This window comes from Loxodonta africana, chromosome 25, assembly GCF_030014295.1.
Source record: "Loxodonta africana isolate mLoxAfr1 chromosome 25, mLoxAfr1.hap2, whole genome shotgun sequence".
Taxonomy (NCBI): domain Eukaryota; kingdom Metazoa; phylum Chordata; class Mammalia; order Proboscidea; family Elephantidae; genus Loxodonta; species Loxodonta africana.
The window spans coordinates 18,789,327-18,808,789 of record NC_087366.1 but is presented as its reverse complement, the minus strand read 5'-3'; the positions used below and the strand labels follow the sequence as shown (position 1 = coordinate 18,808,789).

General features: G+C 44.3%; 1 protein-coding gene across 5 annotated transcripts in view; it reads right to left on the bottom strand.

The window, feature by feature from the left end:
• Positions 1-19,463, bottom strand: part of NCF2 (neutrophil cytosolic factor 2) — a 49,203-nt gene that overhangs the window by 14,000 nt on the left and 15,740 nt on the right. For 3 of the 5 annotated variants that reach the window (XM_064276533.1, XM_064276534.1, XM_064276537.1), the window contains 7 exons: positions 15,739-15,873; positions 13,868-13,975; positions 4,957-5,016; positions 3,438-3,481; positions 1,429-1,570; positions 1,148-1,210; positions 80-161 (listed from right to left, as the gene is read on the bottom strand). In XM_064276533.1, coding sequence (XP_064132603.1) covers positions 80-161; positions 1,148-1,210; positions 1,429-1,570; positions 3,438-3,481; positions 4,957-5,016; positions 13,868-13,975; positions 15,739-15,873 — 634 coding nt within the window. The remainder of the gene's footprint in view (positions 1-79; positions 162-1,147; positions 1,211-1,428; positions 1,571-3,437; positions 3,482-4,956; positions 5,017-13,867; positions 13,976-15,738; positions 15,874-19,463) is intronic. The other 2 variants (XM_064276535.1, XM_064276536.1) reach the window with 1 other exon arrangement.

Genomic DNA, 19,463 nt, shown 5'->3' with positions numbered 1-19,463 from the left:
TCCTGGGAGGCTGGGAGAGCAACTTTGTCAGGAAGAAGCCTGTGCCCCAGGTCTGGGATACTGCTGCAGGGCCACTAACCTGTTAACAACTGGGGTTTTCCTGGAGCACTAGAAGCGGGAGGAGCAGGGATGTCCGACTCTGGAGAGGTTTCCTCCTGGAGGTGACAGGAAGAAATGGTGAGAACCTTCATTCAGACAAAGTTCTCAAGTGGGGATGGGTGGGGGGAAGCCTGGCAGACCCTCAGGGGAAAGTGCCAGATGCAAACGCTTTCCTAAAAGTCAGTGTGGTAGTGGCATTCAGGGAAGGCTAAGGAGAGTGCTGGTTAAAGGGAGAAGCAGGGCTGGTCTGGTGAAAATAGAATCCTAGACAAAATAAGAACCCTAAAACCCCACCTAAAAGGCCCTTCTTGCCACCCCAGCACCCGTTTCAGCCATATTGGAAATCTGCTGGAGAACAGGGTAGGGCATTGAGCTCTTGTTGTAGCTACAGAAGGGACAGCTCCTTCCCCTTCAAAGGAATAATTCCACCTCCCATTTGCATGGCTTTTTAAACTTTTGGAGGCATCCAGATATCGTGATGCTGACCAGGGAGGGCCAAGCCCACATATCAGGAGACAATTCATTGCTCAGTCTAGAGGGAAACAGATTCCATTACTATGAGATAGTTTACATGGCTGCTCAGATCCAACAAGACCACTCACTAGGCCTGCCAGAATGGTAGACCTTTGACGGGGAGAGAAGAGGTATATCAGCTTCAGAAGCAGTGGCTACCAAGGCCCCGTCTGATTCAATGCACTAAAGCAGGGCTCTCTACCTCTCTGTCTTTATTTATTGCAGTGGCATTACACCTGCCAACACACTGACTGCTCCTCTCCCAGGTGAGGAGCACTCATCTGGGAAGATCTAGCCCCCTATACTTTGAATCCAGGTGACCCTTGACCAGCAGGGTCCTGCAGATGCCTCCACTCAGCACATTTGGGTTTTTCCCCTCATTCCTCAGCTCTGGGCAGTCAGCTCGAGGTGGGATCAGGATAAGTCCTTGTTCAGTGCTGGTGACAGTGCTTCTTCCATACTGCTCTTCTGCCTCCGGGGAGAGGTCAGTCAATGGGGGGAAATGGACCAGGCCTTGGCACTACATTACCTGGAGCTGCTGCTGAGAATGGATTCGCAGCTCAACGGGTTCAAGGTAGTTGCAGGGAACAAGCCCCTTCTGCAATGCAAATCACAGAATCAGAGAGAGAGAAAAATAAAGATGCACTTATTAGAACTTACACCATGGGGCAGCCCCGAGTCACCAGGTACAGTGGGGGTAAAAAATGAAAGCAAGACTCGGCTGCTTTGCAAGCCAGGTGGTAGATACTGCTCCTCCAAGAGGTCTGCCTCTGGCTGCCAGGATCCTATGCCTAGCACCACCCCCTAACTACATACCTGCCCGTTGAACATGACCGTGGCCCAGTTATCATTCCCCTTCTTCAAGACAAAGACGATGTTCCCTGGCATGACCTGGAGCTCCTCTGGTGTCTCAGGCACAAACCCAAACAGCACACGGTGAGCCTCCCCTTCCAGAGCCCTGCAGGGGATTAGACATGAGATCCTATGTTTAGCCTTGACCATATCCCCTCACACGATGCTATGGAACAAGTACAATGGACTTGGGGCCAGGAGACTCAGCTCCAAGCTCCTTCTGCCATCTAACTGCCTATGTGACCCTGAGCAGAGTGCCTGCCGGCTCCAGGCTCCAGGGGGGATGAGGTAAGAAACTGCATGTGAACGTGCTCCACAACCATATTCACAGTGGGACAAGAACAAAAGAATCAAGACAAAAACAACTCTAAGTAGCAGAGCTTTGAAATTCTTGCCCTCCCTTCCCTTCTGAGAAGGAAGGTTCCAGGTGTGCTTGGTCAGCTGTCTGGGTTGGTCTGGATCAGGAGTGGGGTGGCCAGGAGAAGAGCACAGAGTTGAGAGCCAGCTGGAGAGGTAAGTGGTAGAACCAAAGCAACGAAAACTAGTTGTCACCGAGTCCACCCTCACACATCTCTCCCATATTCCTCACCCATGTCACAGTAGAACTGTGCTCCATAGGATTTTCAATGACTGATTTTTCAGAAGTAGATCACTAGCCCTTTCTTCCAAGGTGCCTCTGGGTAGACTTGAACCTCCAACCTTTCTGTTAACAACACCGTTTACACCACCCAAGGATTTCAAGTAGGAAAGGGGTGAAATAATCTAAAGCCAGCATGGGGCCAGGGTAGGGTGAAAGGGACGGAAAGCAAGAGAGACGAGCTGTGAGGAATATGAGAGAGACGTGTGAGGGTGGCTCGTTGTATGATCTGCAGTGTCATTTCCTCTTTATCAGTTCCTCAAAGGCTACTTTACTCTTCAAGGCTCTGGGGTATCCTGAGAGGCTGGCTTCAAGGCTGCCTGATGTATTTGGGTTTCACGCCCCCTCCATCCACCCTCTACTTGCTGCTCCTCTCTCGACTTTGTTACTTTCCCCTCAGCCCTTCCTTTTGTTTCCAAGCATAGCATCAATATATGCAGGGACTACAGGCTCCTCCAGGTGACAGGCACTTAGGAATGCGCTCATCCAGTCCCCTAGTTTTTGTAGTTGCTTGATATTATAAGTAGTGAAGTGCTCTGGCATTTTCACATTTTTAACCTCCTTTATTGGATGGGGGGTGAGGGATAGGCATGCTTCCTTACTTGAACTAAATTCTTAAGAAAGCTGTCACTCTTTGCTTCTCGTCTTACAGAAGAATGACTTTGTTTTCTTCAGTCCTTCCTCTTCTTCAGAAAACATGTGCCAATAGGAAATGAAAACCACCCACACTGGGAAGGGGATGCCATTCTAGCTTCCTATTCTCCGCCCTCCTTCCTAGAGATCGCTGGCTGCTCCCTGTTCAGAGTAGAGCTGACCTCTGACCCTCAGATCAGCATCCCAGCCCTGGGTGACAGTCTTCCATGGAACATTGTTACATTTCAGCAAAAACCACTCACTATGTAGGTGACTGTGCACATTGACATCAGGTGACAATCACACACAAGGACACCATGTAGGTGTAGCTGGGTCTCAATGGTCAGTCCCACCACAGTCAAGACTCCCATTCCTACACTGTTTGGGAAGCAGTCAGTTTGTTTATGGTCGTGGCTGCACAATATAATTAATGTAATTGATATCACGAAATTGTATACCTGAAAAATGCTGAACTGGCAGATGTTGTGTTATATCTATTTTTACAACAACAAAAAAAATTAATACAAGTTAAAAAAAAGGGGGGGCTCCCATCCCTACTACATCATTCTAACTTTAATAACAGAAGGAGCCTTACGTCCAGGAAAATCCCACAGGATTTAGACCCTGACCTTGGCTGCATCTTCTTTATTGCCAACAGTTCAGACTTGGAACTGGGATATTTCACATACTGGCTCTAACTTACCTGAAGATCTCTGGGGTTTTGGGTCTGGGTGGAGGCTCAGCTGCCTATTGGACATTCCGGAGAAACAAAGAAGGGAAGGATAATGAAGGAGACAGGGAGAGAGAGAACAGATTGTTAATGATAATTTGAGCATTCTTCCAGACCAGAAAATCAAAGAATGCATTTCTGGCACGATCAGAACACTGCCTAGGGAGAGGGCACAGTGTGCCCCAACCAAACACTGGAGAACACCAACCCCACCCCCACCCCCACCCCCACCCCCACCCCAAGCTCCCTGGGCACAGGTTTCACCAGCACAGCAATTAATCTTGAGCTAGATCTGGTTTCTGGAGAAGTTTGTCAGAGAGCACAGCAGTATCACAGGGGTGCTGTTGACCTTGAGCTTTGTCCCTTTCCTAGGAGAGTTTCTAAAAGCTCTGTTCTATAATTAATGTGTGTTATTATGTCAAAAGATACTTCTGGGTGTTTAAAATGAACTCAGGATCCACTGACCAGCCATGGATCTCCTTTCCAAGGGATATTTCCTGTCCTACACTGAGCATCATAGAGTCCAATTATCTGGACTGGTTTCCCCTCGTGTAGTCCTCCAGTTGAACCAAAGCCTAAGTGACCTCAGCAAAGCTTTCTTCAATCTTACTGTTAAGAAAGAGACCAAGGAATCTGGAGGCTGGCTCTCTTTCTAACCCTCTTGGCTCTTCCCACCCTCCAGGTCCCCAGGGTTGGTGGTATCCTGGGTCAGCAGTCATCATCTTGACCTGGGCGGCCTATCACTCTGGGTGTGACCAGTGTGAGTGCAGACACGGCGTGTAGGTGTCTGTGGCCAAAAAACCCTCCCTCCACTAGTCCTGACCAACAACACTCTTGCCCATCATGGATCTATTGCAACAGAGCTTATGTTTTCCTCAGCCTGCTTTACTCTCTTCCCTTCTCAAGGAAGCTCTTCCTTCATATTTCTAGAGCGCTTGTCATCCAGTCCATCTGGGACCATCTCTCTGAGCCCAGCTGGGGAGGAAAAATGGTACAGTCTGGAAGCCCAGCCTGTGTTCCTGAGGGAGTCCCCGGCAAGGAGTCCTCCGCAACACACTGGTAGATGGGAGGAGCGAGGAGACTTCCACAGCCTCAAGCCCCACAGAATGCCCCTACTAGCCTGTGCCCAAGAAGAGGCTTCATGAAAAGACTTTGATAGCTTGCGTTTCAATTTTCTGTGAGAATGGTCAAGCCTTCAGGAGAGACAATAAACGGACTTTCCCTTTGAACAAAGAGAGGACATGGTATTCGAGGGGGAGCAGGAGGACAGGTTTCAGAGCATTTGAGGTTAAGCCTGAACCTGCCTTATTCCCCTGCCAGCCATGAAGCCTGGGACTGAGAACAGGCAGGCAGACACCCTCAAAAGCATTCAAGGGTCAGTTAAAGGAGTCTTTAAAATAAGGCAGCTCAGCACAAATATTCTCCCAAGTTTGGGTGTTCCATGGAGCGCTCTGGAGACCAAGATCCAAGGAGAAGGACAGGACTATCTCACCTGTGGTTGCAGAGGGGCAAACCCAGAGAAACTGTCTTGATCCACCACAGATGCCACCACCTGAAATCGAGAAAGGAGAGTGTGAGGGCTTCTCTCCTTTGGTGGTTTTCCCCAAGATTTTCTTCTTTCTCACACCCTGTCCATTCTCACTTGAGTCTTGTTTCAGAAGTGGATAGTGGCTAAGGGCTGGATTACTAACCTTCCGGGTTAGAAGTTCCAGCAACTGAAGAAATGGATACTCACTCCTGCTCCCTGCTTACCCACTTTCTCCTGGTCTCTGCTGCTGTGACTGAAACACTACCCAGCCAGCAAGGCAAGACCAGCCCTTTAAATGGGTCCCAATCAAAAACAGTTTTGAAAGGGGTATTCCTGGCTGCTAACTCACTTTGGATCACTTTTGAAAGGATTTAAGATCCAGTTGCAGAAGGAGTCCAGTTGAAACAGTTTAATCATAAGACAGTGGAAGTGGGAAGAGACTCCTCAGAACACCAGAAAGTGAACTACAAGGAGCATTGAGCCAAGAGGATCCCTTGCTGGTCCTTTTCCCTGATACATCCTCTCCACATTTAGTGAGCTCCTCATAGCTGTGTTTTCTTTTCCATTGGCTCAGTCTGCCCCCCTAGTCCCATGCATCTGTCAGTTTGTCATACTATGGTGGCTTGAGTGTTGCTGTGATGTTGGATGCTATGCCAGCAGTATTTCAAAGACCATCAAGGTCACCACCCATAATGGACATGTTTCAGCTGAGCTTCCAAACTAAGATAGACAGAAGAAGGGCCTGGCAGTCTACTTCTGAAAAAGTTGGCCAGCAAAAACCTTATGAATAGCAGTGGAACATTGTCTGATATAGTGCCAGAAGATGAGCCCCTCAAGTTGGAAGGCACACAAAATATAGCTGGAGAAGAGCTGCCTCCTCAAAGTAGAGTCAACCTTAATAATGTGGATGGAGTCAAGCTTTCAGGACCTTCATTTGCTGACATAGGAGGACTCAAAATGAGAAGAATTAGCTGCAAACATCCACTAATAATCGAAATGTGCAATGTGCAAAGTATGAATCTAGGAAAATTGAAATTTGTCAGAAATGAAATGGAATGCATACAGATTGATATCCTAGGCATTAGTGAGCTGAAGTGGACTGGTCTTGGCATTTTGAATCAGACAATTATATAGTCTACTATGCCAGGAATGACAAATTGAAGAGGAATGGCATTGCATTCAGTGTCAAAAAGAACATTTCAGATCTATGCTGAAATACAACACTGCCAGTGATAGGATAATATCCATACACCTACCAGGAAGACCAGTTAATACCGTTATTTTTCAAATTTATGCACTAACCACTACTGCCAAAGATGAAAAAAATTGAAGGTTTTTTTTTTTTTTTTTTTTTTTTTTTTACCAACTTCTGCAGTCTGAGATTGATCAAACATGCAATCATGATGCATTCATAATTATTGGAGACTGGAATATGAAAGTTGGAAACTAAGAAGAAGGATCAGAAGTTGGAAAATCTGACCTTGGTGATAGAAATAATGCAGGAGATTTCATGAAAGAATTTTGAATGACTAATAACTTCTTTTTCAATAAACAGCTACTATACACATGGACCTTGCCAGATAGAATACACCGGAATCAAATCAACTACATTGGTGGAAAGAGAAGATGGAGAAGCTCAATATCATCAGTCAGACAAGGCCAGGGGTGAGATGTGGGACAGATCATCAATTGTTCATATTCAAGTTCAAGTTAAAGCTGAAGAAAATTAAAACAAGTCTACAAGAGCAAAGTACGACCTTGGGGGTATCCCACCTGAATTTAGAGACCATCTCAAGAATAGATTTGACTCATTGAATGTTAATGACGGAAGAGAGCAGACAAGTGGTAGGATGACATCAACAGCATCATACATGAAGAAAGCAAGAGGTCATTAAAAAGACAAGAAAGAAAGAAAAGACCAAAATGGATGTCAGAGACTCTGAAACTTGTTTTCGAACATAGAGTAGCTAAAGAAAATGGAAAAAATGATGAAGTAAAAGAGCTGAACAGAAGATTTCAAAGGGTAGCTTGAGAAGACGAAATGAAGTATTATAATGAAATGTGCAAAAATCTGGAGTTATAAAACCAAAAGGGAAGAACATGCTTGGCATTGCTCAAGCTGAAAGAGCTGATGAAAAAATTCAAGGCTTGAGTCACAATTTGAAGGAGTCTATAAGAAACTCTGGTGGCATAGTAGTTAAGCGCTACGGCTGCTAACCAAAAGGTCAGCAGTTTGAATCCATCAGGTGCTCCTTGGAAACTCTATAGGGCAGTTCTACTCTCTCCTACAGGGCTGTTATGAGTCAGAATTGACTCAATGGCAATGGATTTGGTTTTGGGTTTATGGGCAAAATATTGAACGATGCAGGAAGCAGCAAAAGAAGATGGAAGGAATACACAGTCACCGTACCAAAAAGAATTGGTCGACATTCAACCATTTCAGGAGGTAGCATATGATCAAGAACCGATGGTATTGAAGGAAGAATCCAAGCTGCACTGAAGGAAATGGCGAAAAACAAGGCTCTAGGAATTGACAGATTACCAGCTGAGATGTTTCAACAAATGGATGCTTATCTATGTCACGAAATTTGGAAGACCACTACCTGGTCAACTGAGTGGAAGAGATCCATATTTGTGCCCATTCCAAAGAAAGGTGATCCAACAGAATGTGGAAATTATCAAACAATATCATTAATATTACCTGCAAGTAAAATTTTGCTGAAGATAATTCAAAAGCAGTTGAAGCAGTACATCGATAAGGAACTGCCAGAAATTCAAGCCGGATTCAGAAGAGGGTGTGGAATGAGGGATATCATTGCTGATGTCAGATGGACTTTGGCTGAAAGCGGGGAGTACCAGAAAGATGTTTACCTGTGTTTTATTGACTATGCAAAGGCATTCAACTGTGTGGATCATAACAATTTATGGATAACATTGTAAAGAATGGGAATTCCAGAACACTTAATCGTGCTCATGAGAAACCTTTACATAGACCAAGAGGCAGTCGTTGGAACAGAATGAGGGGATACTGCGTGGTTTAAAATCAGGAAAAGTTTATGTTAGGGTTGTATCCTTTCACCATACCTATTTAATCTGTATGCTGAGCAAATAATCTGAGAAGCTGGACTATATGAAGAAGAATGCAGCATCAGGATCGGAGGCAGATTCATTAACAACCTGTTATATGCAGATGACACAACCTTGCTTGCTGAAAGTGAAGAGGAGGGCAACACACAATACTGGGGGAGTCAGCAAAACTGGACTAAACCAAAAGCTAAGAAGTTTCCTGAACATGACCAAACACTTTGAGGGGTAGAGTAGCTGGGGCTGGGGTCTGGGGACATCTAGGTCAATTGGCATAACAAAGTTTGTTAAGAAAATGTTCTGCATCCCACTTTGAGTGAGTGGTGTCTGGGGTCTTAAAAGCTTGTGAGTGGCCATCTAAGATGCATCAATTTGTCCCAACCTACTTGGAGAAAAGGAAAATGAACACCAAAGATACAAGGAAAATATTAGCCCAAGAGACAAAAGGGCCACATAAAACAGAGACTCCATCAGCCTGAGGCTAGAAGAACTAGATGGTACCCAGCCACCATCAATGACCACCCTGACAGGGAACACAACAGAGAGTCTCTGACAGAGTGGGAGAAAAGTGCGGAGCAGAACTCAAATTCACATAAAAAGATCAGACTTAATGGTCTGACGGAGACTGGAGGAACCCCTGAAGCCATGGCCCCCTGACTCTCTGTTAACTCAGAACTAAAACCATTCCTGAAGCCCACTCTTCAGACATAGACTAGACTGGGCTATAAAACGTAAAATAATACTATTGAAGAGTGTGCTTCTTAGTTCAAGCAGACCCGCGAGACCAAATGAGTGGCTCCTGTCTGGAGGCAGAATGAGAAGGCAGGAAGGGACAGGAACTGATTGAATGGACATAAGAAACCCAGGGTAGAAAGGGGGAGTGTGCTGTCCATTTATAGGGATTGCAACTAATGTCACATAACAATATGTGTATAGATTTTTGTATGAGAAATCAACTTGAGCTGTAACCTTTCACCTAAACACAATTTAAAAAAAGAAAGAAAGAAATTGAAGAGGACTCGAAGCACTTACTAATGAAACCCAGAGACTACAGCCTTCAGTATGGATTGCACCTCAACATAAAGAAACAAAAATTTTCACAACTGGACCAATATGCAACATCATGATAAATGGAGAAAATACTGAAGTTGTCAAAGATTTAATTTTACTTGGATCCACAATCAATACGCATGGAAGCAGTAGTCAAGAAATCAAACCACATATGGCATTGGACAAATCTGCTTCAAAAGACCTTTTTAAAGTGTTGAAAAGCAAGATGTCACTTTGAGGACTGTCATGGATTGAATTATGTCCCCCCAAAATATCTGTCAACTTGGCTAGGTCATGATTCCCTTGTATGACTGGCTACCATTTTATCTTCTGATGTGATTTCCCTAAGTATTGTAAATCTTTTCACTATGACGTAGTAAGATGGATTAGTGGCAGTTATACTGATAAGCCCCTACATGTCTGTCAGTTTGTCATACTGTGGGGGCTTGTGTGTTGCTGTAATGCTGGAAGCTATGCCACCGGTATTCAGATACCAGCAGGGTCACCCATGGAGGACAGGTTTCAGCTGAGCTTCCAGACTAAGACAGACTAGGAAGAAGGATCCAGCAGTCTACTTCTGAAAAGAATTAGCCAGTGAAAACGTTATGAATAGCAGCGGAACGTTGTCTGATATAGTGCTGGAAGGTGAGCCCCCCAGGTTGGAAGGCACTCAAAAGATGACTGGGGAAGAGCTGCCTCCTCAAAGTAGAGTTGACCTTAATGACGTGGATGGAGTAAAGCTTTCGGGACTTTCATTTGCTGATGTGGCACGACTCAAAATGAGAAGAAACAGCTGCAAACATCCATTAATAATCGGAACCTGGAATGTATGAAGTATGAATCTAGGAAAATTGGAAATCGTCAAAAATGAAATGGAACGCATAAACATCGATATCCTAGGCATTAATGAGCTGAAGTGGACTGGTATTGGCCATTTTGAATCAGACAATCATATAGTCTACTATGCTGGGAGTGACAACTTGAAGAGGAATGGTGTTGCATTCATTGTCAAAAAGAACGTTTCAAGATCTATCCTGAAGTACAATGCTGTCAGTGATAGGATAATATCCATACACCAAGGAAGACCAGTTCATACAACTATTATTCAGACTTATGCACCAACCACTAGGGCCAAAGGTGAATAAATAGAAGACTTTTATCAACTGCTGCAGTCTGAAATTGATTGAACATGCAATCAAGATGCATTGATAATTAGTGGTGATTGGAATGCAAAAGTCAGAAACAAAGAAGAAGGATCGGTAGTTGGAAAATATGGCCTTGGTGACAGAAACTATGCCGGAGACAGAATGATAGAATTTTGCAAGACCAGCGACTTCTCCATTGCAAATACCTTCTTTCACCAACACAAACAGCGACTATACACATGGACCTCGCCAGATGGAACACACAGAAATCAAATTGACTACATCTGTGGAAAGAGATGATGGAAAAGCTCAACATTACCAGTCAGAACAAGGCCAGAGACCGACTATGGAACAGACCATCAATTGCTCATATGCAAGTTCAACCTGAAACTGAAGAAAATCAGAGCAAGTCTACAAGAGCCAAAATATGACCTTGAGTATATCCCACCTGAATTTAGAGACCATCTCAAGAATAGTTTTGACGCATTGAACACTAGTGACCGAAGACCAGACGAGTTGTGGAATGACATCAAGGACATCATCCATGAAGAAAGCAAGAGGTCGCTGAAAAGACAGGAAAGAAAGAAAAGACCGGAAAGAAAGAAAAGACCAAGGTGGATGTCAGAGGAGACTCTGAAACTTGCTCTTGAGCATCGAGCAGCTAAAGCAAAAGGAAGAATTGATGAAGTAAAAGAACTGAACAGAGGATTTCAAATGGTGTCTCGAGAAGATAAAGTATTATAATGACATGTGCAAAGAGCTAGAGATGGAAAACCAAAAGGGAAGAACATGCTCGGTGTTTCTCAAGCTGAAAGAACTGAAGAAAAAATTTAAGCCTCGAGTTGCAATAGTGAAGGATTCCATGGGGAAAATATTAAATGATGCGGGAAGCATCAAAAGAAGATGGAAGGAATACACAGAGTCATTATACCAAAAAGAAATAGTCGATATTCAACCATTTCAAGAGGTGGCATATGATCAGGAACCAATGGTACTGAAGGAAGAAGTCCAAGCTGCTCTGAAGGCATCAGTGAAAAACAAGGCTCCAGGAATTGATGGAATATCAATTGAGATGTTTCAACAAACAGATGCAGCGCTGGAGGTGCTCACTCAGCTATGCCAAGAAATATGGAAGACAGCTTCCTCACCAACTGAATGGAAGAGATCCATATTTATGCCTATTCTCAAGAAAGGTGATCCAACTGAATGTGGAAATTATAGAACAATATCATTAATATCACACGCAAGCAAAATTTTGCTGAAGATCATTCAAAAGCGGCTGCAGCAGTATATCGACAGGGAACTGCCAGAAATTCAGGCTGGTTTCAGAAGAGGACATGGAACCAGGAATATCATTGCTGATGTCAGATGGATCCTGGCTGAAAGCAGAGAATACCAGAAGGATGTTTACCTGTGTTTTATTGATTATGCAAAGGCATTCAACTATGTGGATCATAACAAACTATGGATAACACTGCAAAGAATGGGAATTCCAGAACACTTAATTGTGCTCACGAGGACCTTTACACAGATCAAAAGGCAGTTGTTCAGACAGAACAAGGGGACACTGATTGGTTTAAAGTCAGGAAAGGTGTGCGCCAGGGTTGTATTCTTTCACCATACCTATCCAACCTGTATGCTGAGCAAATAATACGAGAAGCTGGACTATATGAAGAAGAACAGGACATCAGGATTGGAGGAAGACTCATTAACAATCTGCGTTATGCAGATGACACAACCTTGCTTGCTGAAAGTGAAGAGGACTTGAAGCACTTACTAATGAAGACCAAAGACCACAGTCGTCAGTATGGATTGCACCTCAACATAAAGAAAACAAAAATCCTCACAACTGGACCAATGAGCAACATCATGATAAACGGAGAAAAGACTGAAGTTGTCAAGGATTTCATTTTACTTGGATCCACAATCAACGGCCATGGAAACAGGAGTCAAGAAATCAAAAGACGCATTGCATTGGGAAAATTGGCTGCAAAGGACCTCTTCAAAGTATTGAAGAGCAAAGACGTCACCCTGAAGACTAAGGTGCGCCTGACCCAAGCCATGGTATTTTCAATCACATCATATGCGTGTGAAAGCTGGACAATGAATAAGAAAGACTGAAGAAGAGTTGACACCTTTGAATTGCGGTTTTGGCGAAGAATATTGAATATACCATGGACTGCCAAAAGAACGAACAAATCTATCTTGGAAGAAGTGCGGCCAGAATGCTCCTTAGAGGCAAGGATGGCGAGACTGCGTCTTACATACTTTGGACATGTTGTCAGGAGGGATCAGTCCCTGGGGAAGGACCTCATGCTTGGCAGAGTACAGGGTCAGCAGAAAAGAAGACCCTCAACGAGGTGGATTGACACAGTGGCTGCAACAATGAGCTCAAGCATAACAAGGATTGTAAGGATGGCACAGGACCGGGCAGTGTTTCATTCTGTTGTGCATAGGGTTGCTATGAGTCAGAACCAACTCGACAGCACCTAACAACAACCACAACAACAATACTGAAAAGGCCTAAAAGATTAGATAGTGTCTTAAACCAACCTTTTTTTGAGATATAAAGGACAGAAGTGAGCAGAGAGACATGGGGCCTCGTACCACCAAGAAAACAGTGCTGGGAGCACAGGGCATTCTTTGGACCTGACATTCCTGGACTGAGATGATCCCAGACCGAGGGAAAATTGATACATCACAAGGACCTTCCTCCAGAACTGACAGAGAGAGAAAGCCTTCCCCTGGAGCTGACACCCTGAATTTGGACTTGTAGCCTACTCGACCGTGAGAGAATAAACTTCTCTTTGTTAAAGCCATCCACTTGTATTTCTGTTATAGCAGCAGTAGATGACTAAGACAAGGACTAAGGTGTGCCTGACCCAAGTCATGATATTTGCAATCACCCCATATGCATGGGAAAGCTGGACAATGAATAAGGAAGACCAAAGAAGAATTGATGCCTTTGAATTATGGTGTTGACAAAGAGTATTGAATATACCACGGACTGTCAGGAGAATGAACACATCTGTCTTGGAAAAAGTACAGCCAAGAGTGCTCCTTAGAAGTGAGGATGGTGAGACTTAGTTTCACGGACTTTGGACATGATATCAAGAGAGACCAGTACTCGGAGGACGATATTGTGCTTAGTAACGTAGAGGGTCTGTGAAAAAGAGGAAGACCCTCAACCTCAACAAGATGGACTGACACAGTGGCTGCAACAATGGGCTCAAACACAGCAACTATTGTGAGGATGGTGCAGGGCTGGGCAGTGTTTTGTTCTGTTGTACACAGGGTCACTATGAGTCAGAACCTACTCAAAAGCACCTAACAACAACAACAACAGTCCCCAGTGCCCAGCATCTTGGAGTAACCCTGTGTCTCTTGCCCAGGATCAGGCTGGAAGGGAGGAATGAGAGGAGCTGGAAGGAAATAAACTAGAGGTGTCTGTCCTTCTTTCAGCAAGATGTCCACACTGTAAACAGCTCTCTGCTACCATCCTAGGAGCAGAACCTCAAGGGGGTGACCTCTTCCCAAGAGTCCCTCCCATCTTGTCTGCATGGCTCACCCACAGGAGACTCAGTGTTCCCACCTACCGTAGCCTTGCCCAGGTAATCCTTCTTGGCCAGCTGAGCCACTTGTCTCTCATTTGGTCGAAACAGCTTGCCCACGGGGATCACCACCGGCTCATACAGCTTCTGCTTCTGTAACACAGAGAACACAGTATCCCCTCATTTGGCAAATGGGGTAATGATACTTGTTCTGCCTCTCTCACTGGATGGATTCAAGGATCAAATGAGATAATCTCACAAAAGCACTTTTTCTAAATTTGTAAAGATTAATTTTTTTCTATTTTTTCAGTTTTTACTTAATATAACCTGAGAATATAGATGAATATTGCTGTTTTTAATTTTTTTTAGCATTATCTATTTCATCTTCTAAGACATGCTTTTATATTATTGCTCATTTTGCAACTGGATTTTGATGAATTATTTAGATTTAATGCTATTTACGGAAACCCTGGTGGCATAGTGGTTAAGTGCTACAGCTGCTAACCAAGAGGTCGGCAGTTTGAATCCACCAGGCACTCCTTGGAAACTCTGTTGGGCAGTTCTACTCTGTCCTAGAGGGTCGCTATGAGTCGGAATCAACTTGACAGCAATGGGTTTAATGCTATTTACAACTGCTTTTGCTACTTACCCAAGCACTCTTAAAATTTCTTTTTAATTCTTTTTGTGTGTGTGTGGTAAAATTTGTAATGTAAAATTTACCATTTTAACCACTTTTAAGTATACAATTCAGTGACATTAAGTAGATTCACAGTGTGTGTAACTGTCACCACGCTCTATCGCCAGACCTTTTCATCATCCCAAACTGAAGCTCTGTGTCTATTAAGCAATAACTCCCCCATTTCCCCTTCTCCCATTTCCTGGTAATCTCTAATCTAGTTTCTGTCTCTCTGGATTTTCCTGTTCTGGATATCACATATAAGTGGAATCACACCATAGCTGTCCTTTCATGTCTGGCTCATTTCACTTAGCGTAATGTCTTAGAAAGATTGATTTTGTTTCTATTATTCTAGGGCCTCTAAGGTAGGAAGAGTTGGTTTCAATATCACTTTATGTTCAGAGGCTGTGTGGATATCTGTGGGTGTTATTTGGCCAGCACACTCATTTCCTTGAGGAACTGCCCCCCTCCTTTTCTATGTGTCTCAGGAGGGGCTGTCCCTCAGCATAAGAGGCACACAGCCACGAGGGTGGGCCAGGACCCAAGCGAGCCCCATGACAGGTCTCCCTTGGAACTGGTGTTTGCTGACTTGGACAGGCACAGGAAGATGGCATGAGCCCTTTTGTTCCTGGTGTTTGAAAAAATCTGGTTAAAATCTAACTTTATTCCCAAACATATTCAGGTAAACCAGGGATAATTTTTATTATTCATTCATATAATCAGTACATTTTTGTTGAGAGCCTGTATATGCCTGGCACCATTTGAGGCTGTGAGGATTCAAAGGTAGCAAGCAGAGCCTCATGATGCTTAGAGGCTGCTCAGTGCCACTCCAGCCTCCAATATCCTCTCCCTCCATGCTGCTATGGAGACCCATTCCAAGAGTGGTGTGATGCCAGGGCTCTGCTGTACTGCACTCTAGACCTCAGCTTCTCAGCATTTCACACAGTAAAAATCTTCATGCAACTATACCCAAATATCAGTGTTACCCCAAACTCAGAGAAATTAGAAGCACCAATGTTGTGGGTAGATAGCGGTGAGGGTTGCACGACATTGTGAATATAATTAATTCCACCAATTATAAATTATACACTTAACAGTGATTAAAATGGCAAACTTTATGTTATATATTTTATGACATTTTAAAAAGCACCAGTGTTGTAGTTTCTCTAGCCACATGTACATAGAAACAAATAAAATCTGAAGACATCTTCTGACCTCCCCATATAACCAGTATACTTACCCAGACACATTCCATGGCTTTGTCGATTTTGGAATGTCTGGGCTCTGACTTCATGCTCATAGCCAATGCTAAATGTTCTTCAGCCTTTTTCCATTCCTCCTTTTTGGCATGCATGAAAGCAATATTATATAACACCTAGAAAAGCACAAGCCGCAACATAAGACTTGAGATTACTTCAAATCTAGGTAGCAGGCATGCTTTCATGTATAATCCTGGAATATTGTCTGATGATATTTCTCCCTTTCCCAGCTCTCCCAAGAATATCTAAAATGTACAATTGGTCTCACCACGGAGTTACATCAAGCGTGATGGTAAGAAAACACTATGCAATACATAAATCCAACGATGTGTACATTCTTTCAACAATCAGGAGAACCAAAGGAAAAGAAAAAACCAAACCTGTTGGCGTTGAGTCAATTCCGACTCATAATGACCCTACAGGACAGAGTAGAACTGTTCCATAGGGTTTCCAAGGAGCACCGACCTTTTGGTTAGCAGCTGAACTCTTTTTTTTTTAAATAATTTTTATTGTGCTTTAAGTGAAAGTTTACAAATCAAGTCAGTCTCTCACACAAAAACCCATATACACCTTGCTACACACTCCCAATTACTCTCCCCCTAATGAGACAGGCTGCTTTCTCCCTCCACTCTCTCTTTTTCTGTCCTTTTTGCCAGCTTCTAACCCCCTCCACCCTCTCATCTCCCCTCCAGGCAGGAGATGCCAACATAGTCTCAAGTGTCCACCTGATCCAAGAAGCTCGCTCCTCACCAGCATCCCTCTCCAACCCATTGTCCAGTCCAATCCATGTCTGAAGAGTTGGCTTCAGGAATGGTTCCTGGCCTGGGTCAACAGAAGGTCTGGGGGCCATGACCACCAGGGTCCTTCCAGTCTCAGTCAGACCATTAAGTCTGGTCTTTTTATGAGAATTTGGGGTCTGCATCCCACTGCTCTCCTGCTCCCTAAGGGGTTCTCTGTTGTGTTCCCTGTCAGGGCAGTCATTGGTTGCAGCCGGGCACCATCTAGTTCTTCTGGTCTCAGGATGATGTAGTCGCTGGTTCATGTGGCCTTTTCTGTCTCTTGGGCTCATAATCACCTTGTGTCCTTGGTGTTCTTCATTCTCCTTTGATCCAGGTGGGTTGAGACCAATTGATGCATCTTAGATGGCTGCTTGCTAGTGTTTAAGACTCCAGATGCCACTCTTCAAAGTGGGATGCAGAACGTTTTCTTAGTAGATTTTATTATGCCAACTGACTTAGATGTCCCCTGAAACCATGGTCCCCAGGCCCCTGCCCCTGCTACGCTGGCCTTCGAATCGTTCAGTTTATTCAGGAAACTTCTTTGCTTTTGGTTTTGTCCAATTGTTCTAGCAGCTGAACTCAACCATTACGCCACCAGGGTTTCCAAATCAGGAGAGGAGAAGATTTATTATGTTGTTTTAGTATGGAAAAGGTGGGGCCCTGGTGGAGCAGTGTTAAGCGTTTGGCTGTTAACCAAAAGGTTTGCACTTCGAATCCACCAACCACTCCTTAGAAGCCCATAGAAACTCTGAGATAATATTTAAAGCCACTACATTTTGAGTAATTTGTTATTCAGGAATAGAAAACTAATATACTTCTCCTCTCTATCAGTTTGCCACGTACATCATGATTTGGTCAGGCCCACATCCAGATAAAAAAAAAACAGTTTATCAGGCAAGTATGGATGGGTAGCAGTATTGGTATTTCCATAGAGGTTAGTGGATGGTGCTGGAATCCAGTTTGGAAGGGCTAGGGGCATGTTAGAAACCCTGGTGGCACGGTGGTTAAGAGCTACAGCTGCTAACGAAAAAGTTGGGCAGCTGGAATCCACCAGGCGCTCCTTGGAAACTCTATGGGGCAGCTCTACTCTGTCCTATAGGGTCACTATGAGTCGGAATTGACTTCATGTCAACGAGTTTGGGTTTTTTTTTTTTTTTAGGGGCACGGTTAATGCTGGAAGGAAGCCACAGAAGTAGAAATCTAGACTCATTTCCAGGCCTGCTGCCAACTGCATACACACTTATCCTCAGCAACCTACCCTAACCGTGTATGCAGAAAGAATTCAAAGCCATTTAGAACTCCCTATTTGGTTCTCAGCCACCTTCTTTTCAGACCTTTTCCCATAACAGTTTTTTGACTCGATGACTGGAAAAGTCTGAGACTCTTTTCAAAAAGGATGGTGTGATTTCTCAGAATCCAGAGTTATATCAAGGTGGGAAGGAGTGGGGACTATAAGTAGGGAAATGACTAAAGGGTCTTATGTGGCAAAGAGGTCCCTTGTTGTTGTTGGGTGCCATCTAGTCAATTCTGATTCATAGCAACCCCATGCGACAGAGTAGAACTGCACCATAGGGTTTTCTTGGCTGTAATCTTTACAGAAGTACATATCACCAGGTCTTTCTCCCACGAAGCCACTGGGTAAGTACGAACTACCAATTTGTTGGTTAGTAGCTAAGTGCTTAACCATTACACCATCAGAGCTCTTTAAAGACCCTGAAAAATACAGCCTCACTTCCAAAGAAGCCTGTACTTCCTGCCCTACAGGTCATTTTAGTCCTGCTTCAGGGGGAACATTGCTCCTATAGAATGTTCTCTATCACATGCCTCTATCACAGGAGTCTCTCTCTAGAGCCACCTGGTCTCCCAACCCTGTAATCTATGTAAGTGGTTCTCAGCCTGGGGCAACTGGCAATAAGTGGAGATGTTTTAAGTTATTCCGTTGGGGGCATCTAGTGAGTAGAGGCCAGGCATGCTGCCAAACATCCTACAGTGCACAAGACAGGGTCCTACAACAAAAATTGCCTGGCCCAACATTTCAGTAAGGAGCCCTGGTGGCACAGTGGTTAAAGCGCTTGACTGCTAACCAAAAGGTCGGTGGTTCAAAACCACCCGTAGCTCCACAGGAGAAAAATATGACAATCTGCTTCCTTTATGGTTTACAGCCTTGGAAACCGTATGGAGTCTCCATGAGTTGAAACTGACTTGACGGCCATGGGTTTGATTGTTTGGTTTTTAACATGTCAGCAGCACCACGGTTGAGAAGCTCTACTCTAGAAGTTGGCCAGGTGTTGGCCAATTTCTACCGCAAAGCCTCATTTCCCTGGACAGTGAGAAATGAAGTCATTTGCTCAGCCTGCTGCAGGGCTGAGATGGGGATATGTGTCCCCAGGATCCAGGCAGCTGCCGGCTCTATTATTAGTCCTGAGCAACCCTGGGAACACTTGGCTTCTCGTGCCTGAGAAACTAAGGCAAGGGGACTTTTTCAGAGATAAAACAAAATAGCCAAAAAAAAAAAATCCTGTTACTGTCAAGTTGATTCTGACTCATAGCGACCGTATAGGAGAGAGTAGAACTGCCCCATCAAGTTTCCAAGAAGCGCCTGGTGGATTCAGTCTGCTAACCTTTTGGTTGAGGGCCATAGCACTTAACTGCTAGGCCACCAAGGTTTCCAAAACCAAATGTGTTGCAGTCGAGTTGATGCTGACTCATAGCAACGCTACAGGACAGAGTAGAGTTGTTGCATAGGGTTTCCAAGGGGCGGCTGGTGGATTCGAACAGCCAACATTTTGGCTCGCTGTAGCTCTTCACCACTGCACCACCAACACTCCCTTCTAAATAAAGATCTGCCGTATTTACAGGGATTTTACTTCCTAAAGCTTCTGCTGTATGTTTGGGAGTAGGAGACAGTGCGAAGTGCTGGCTGAGAG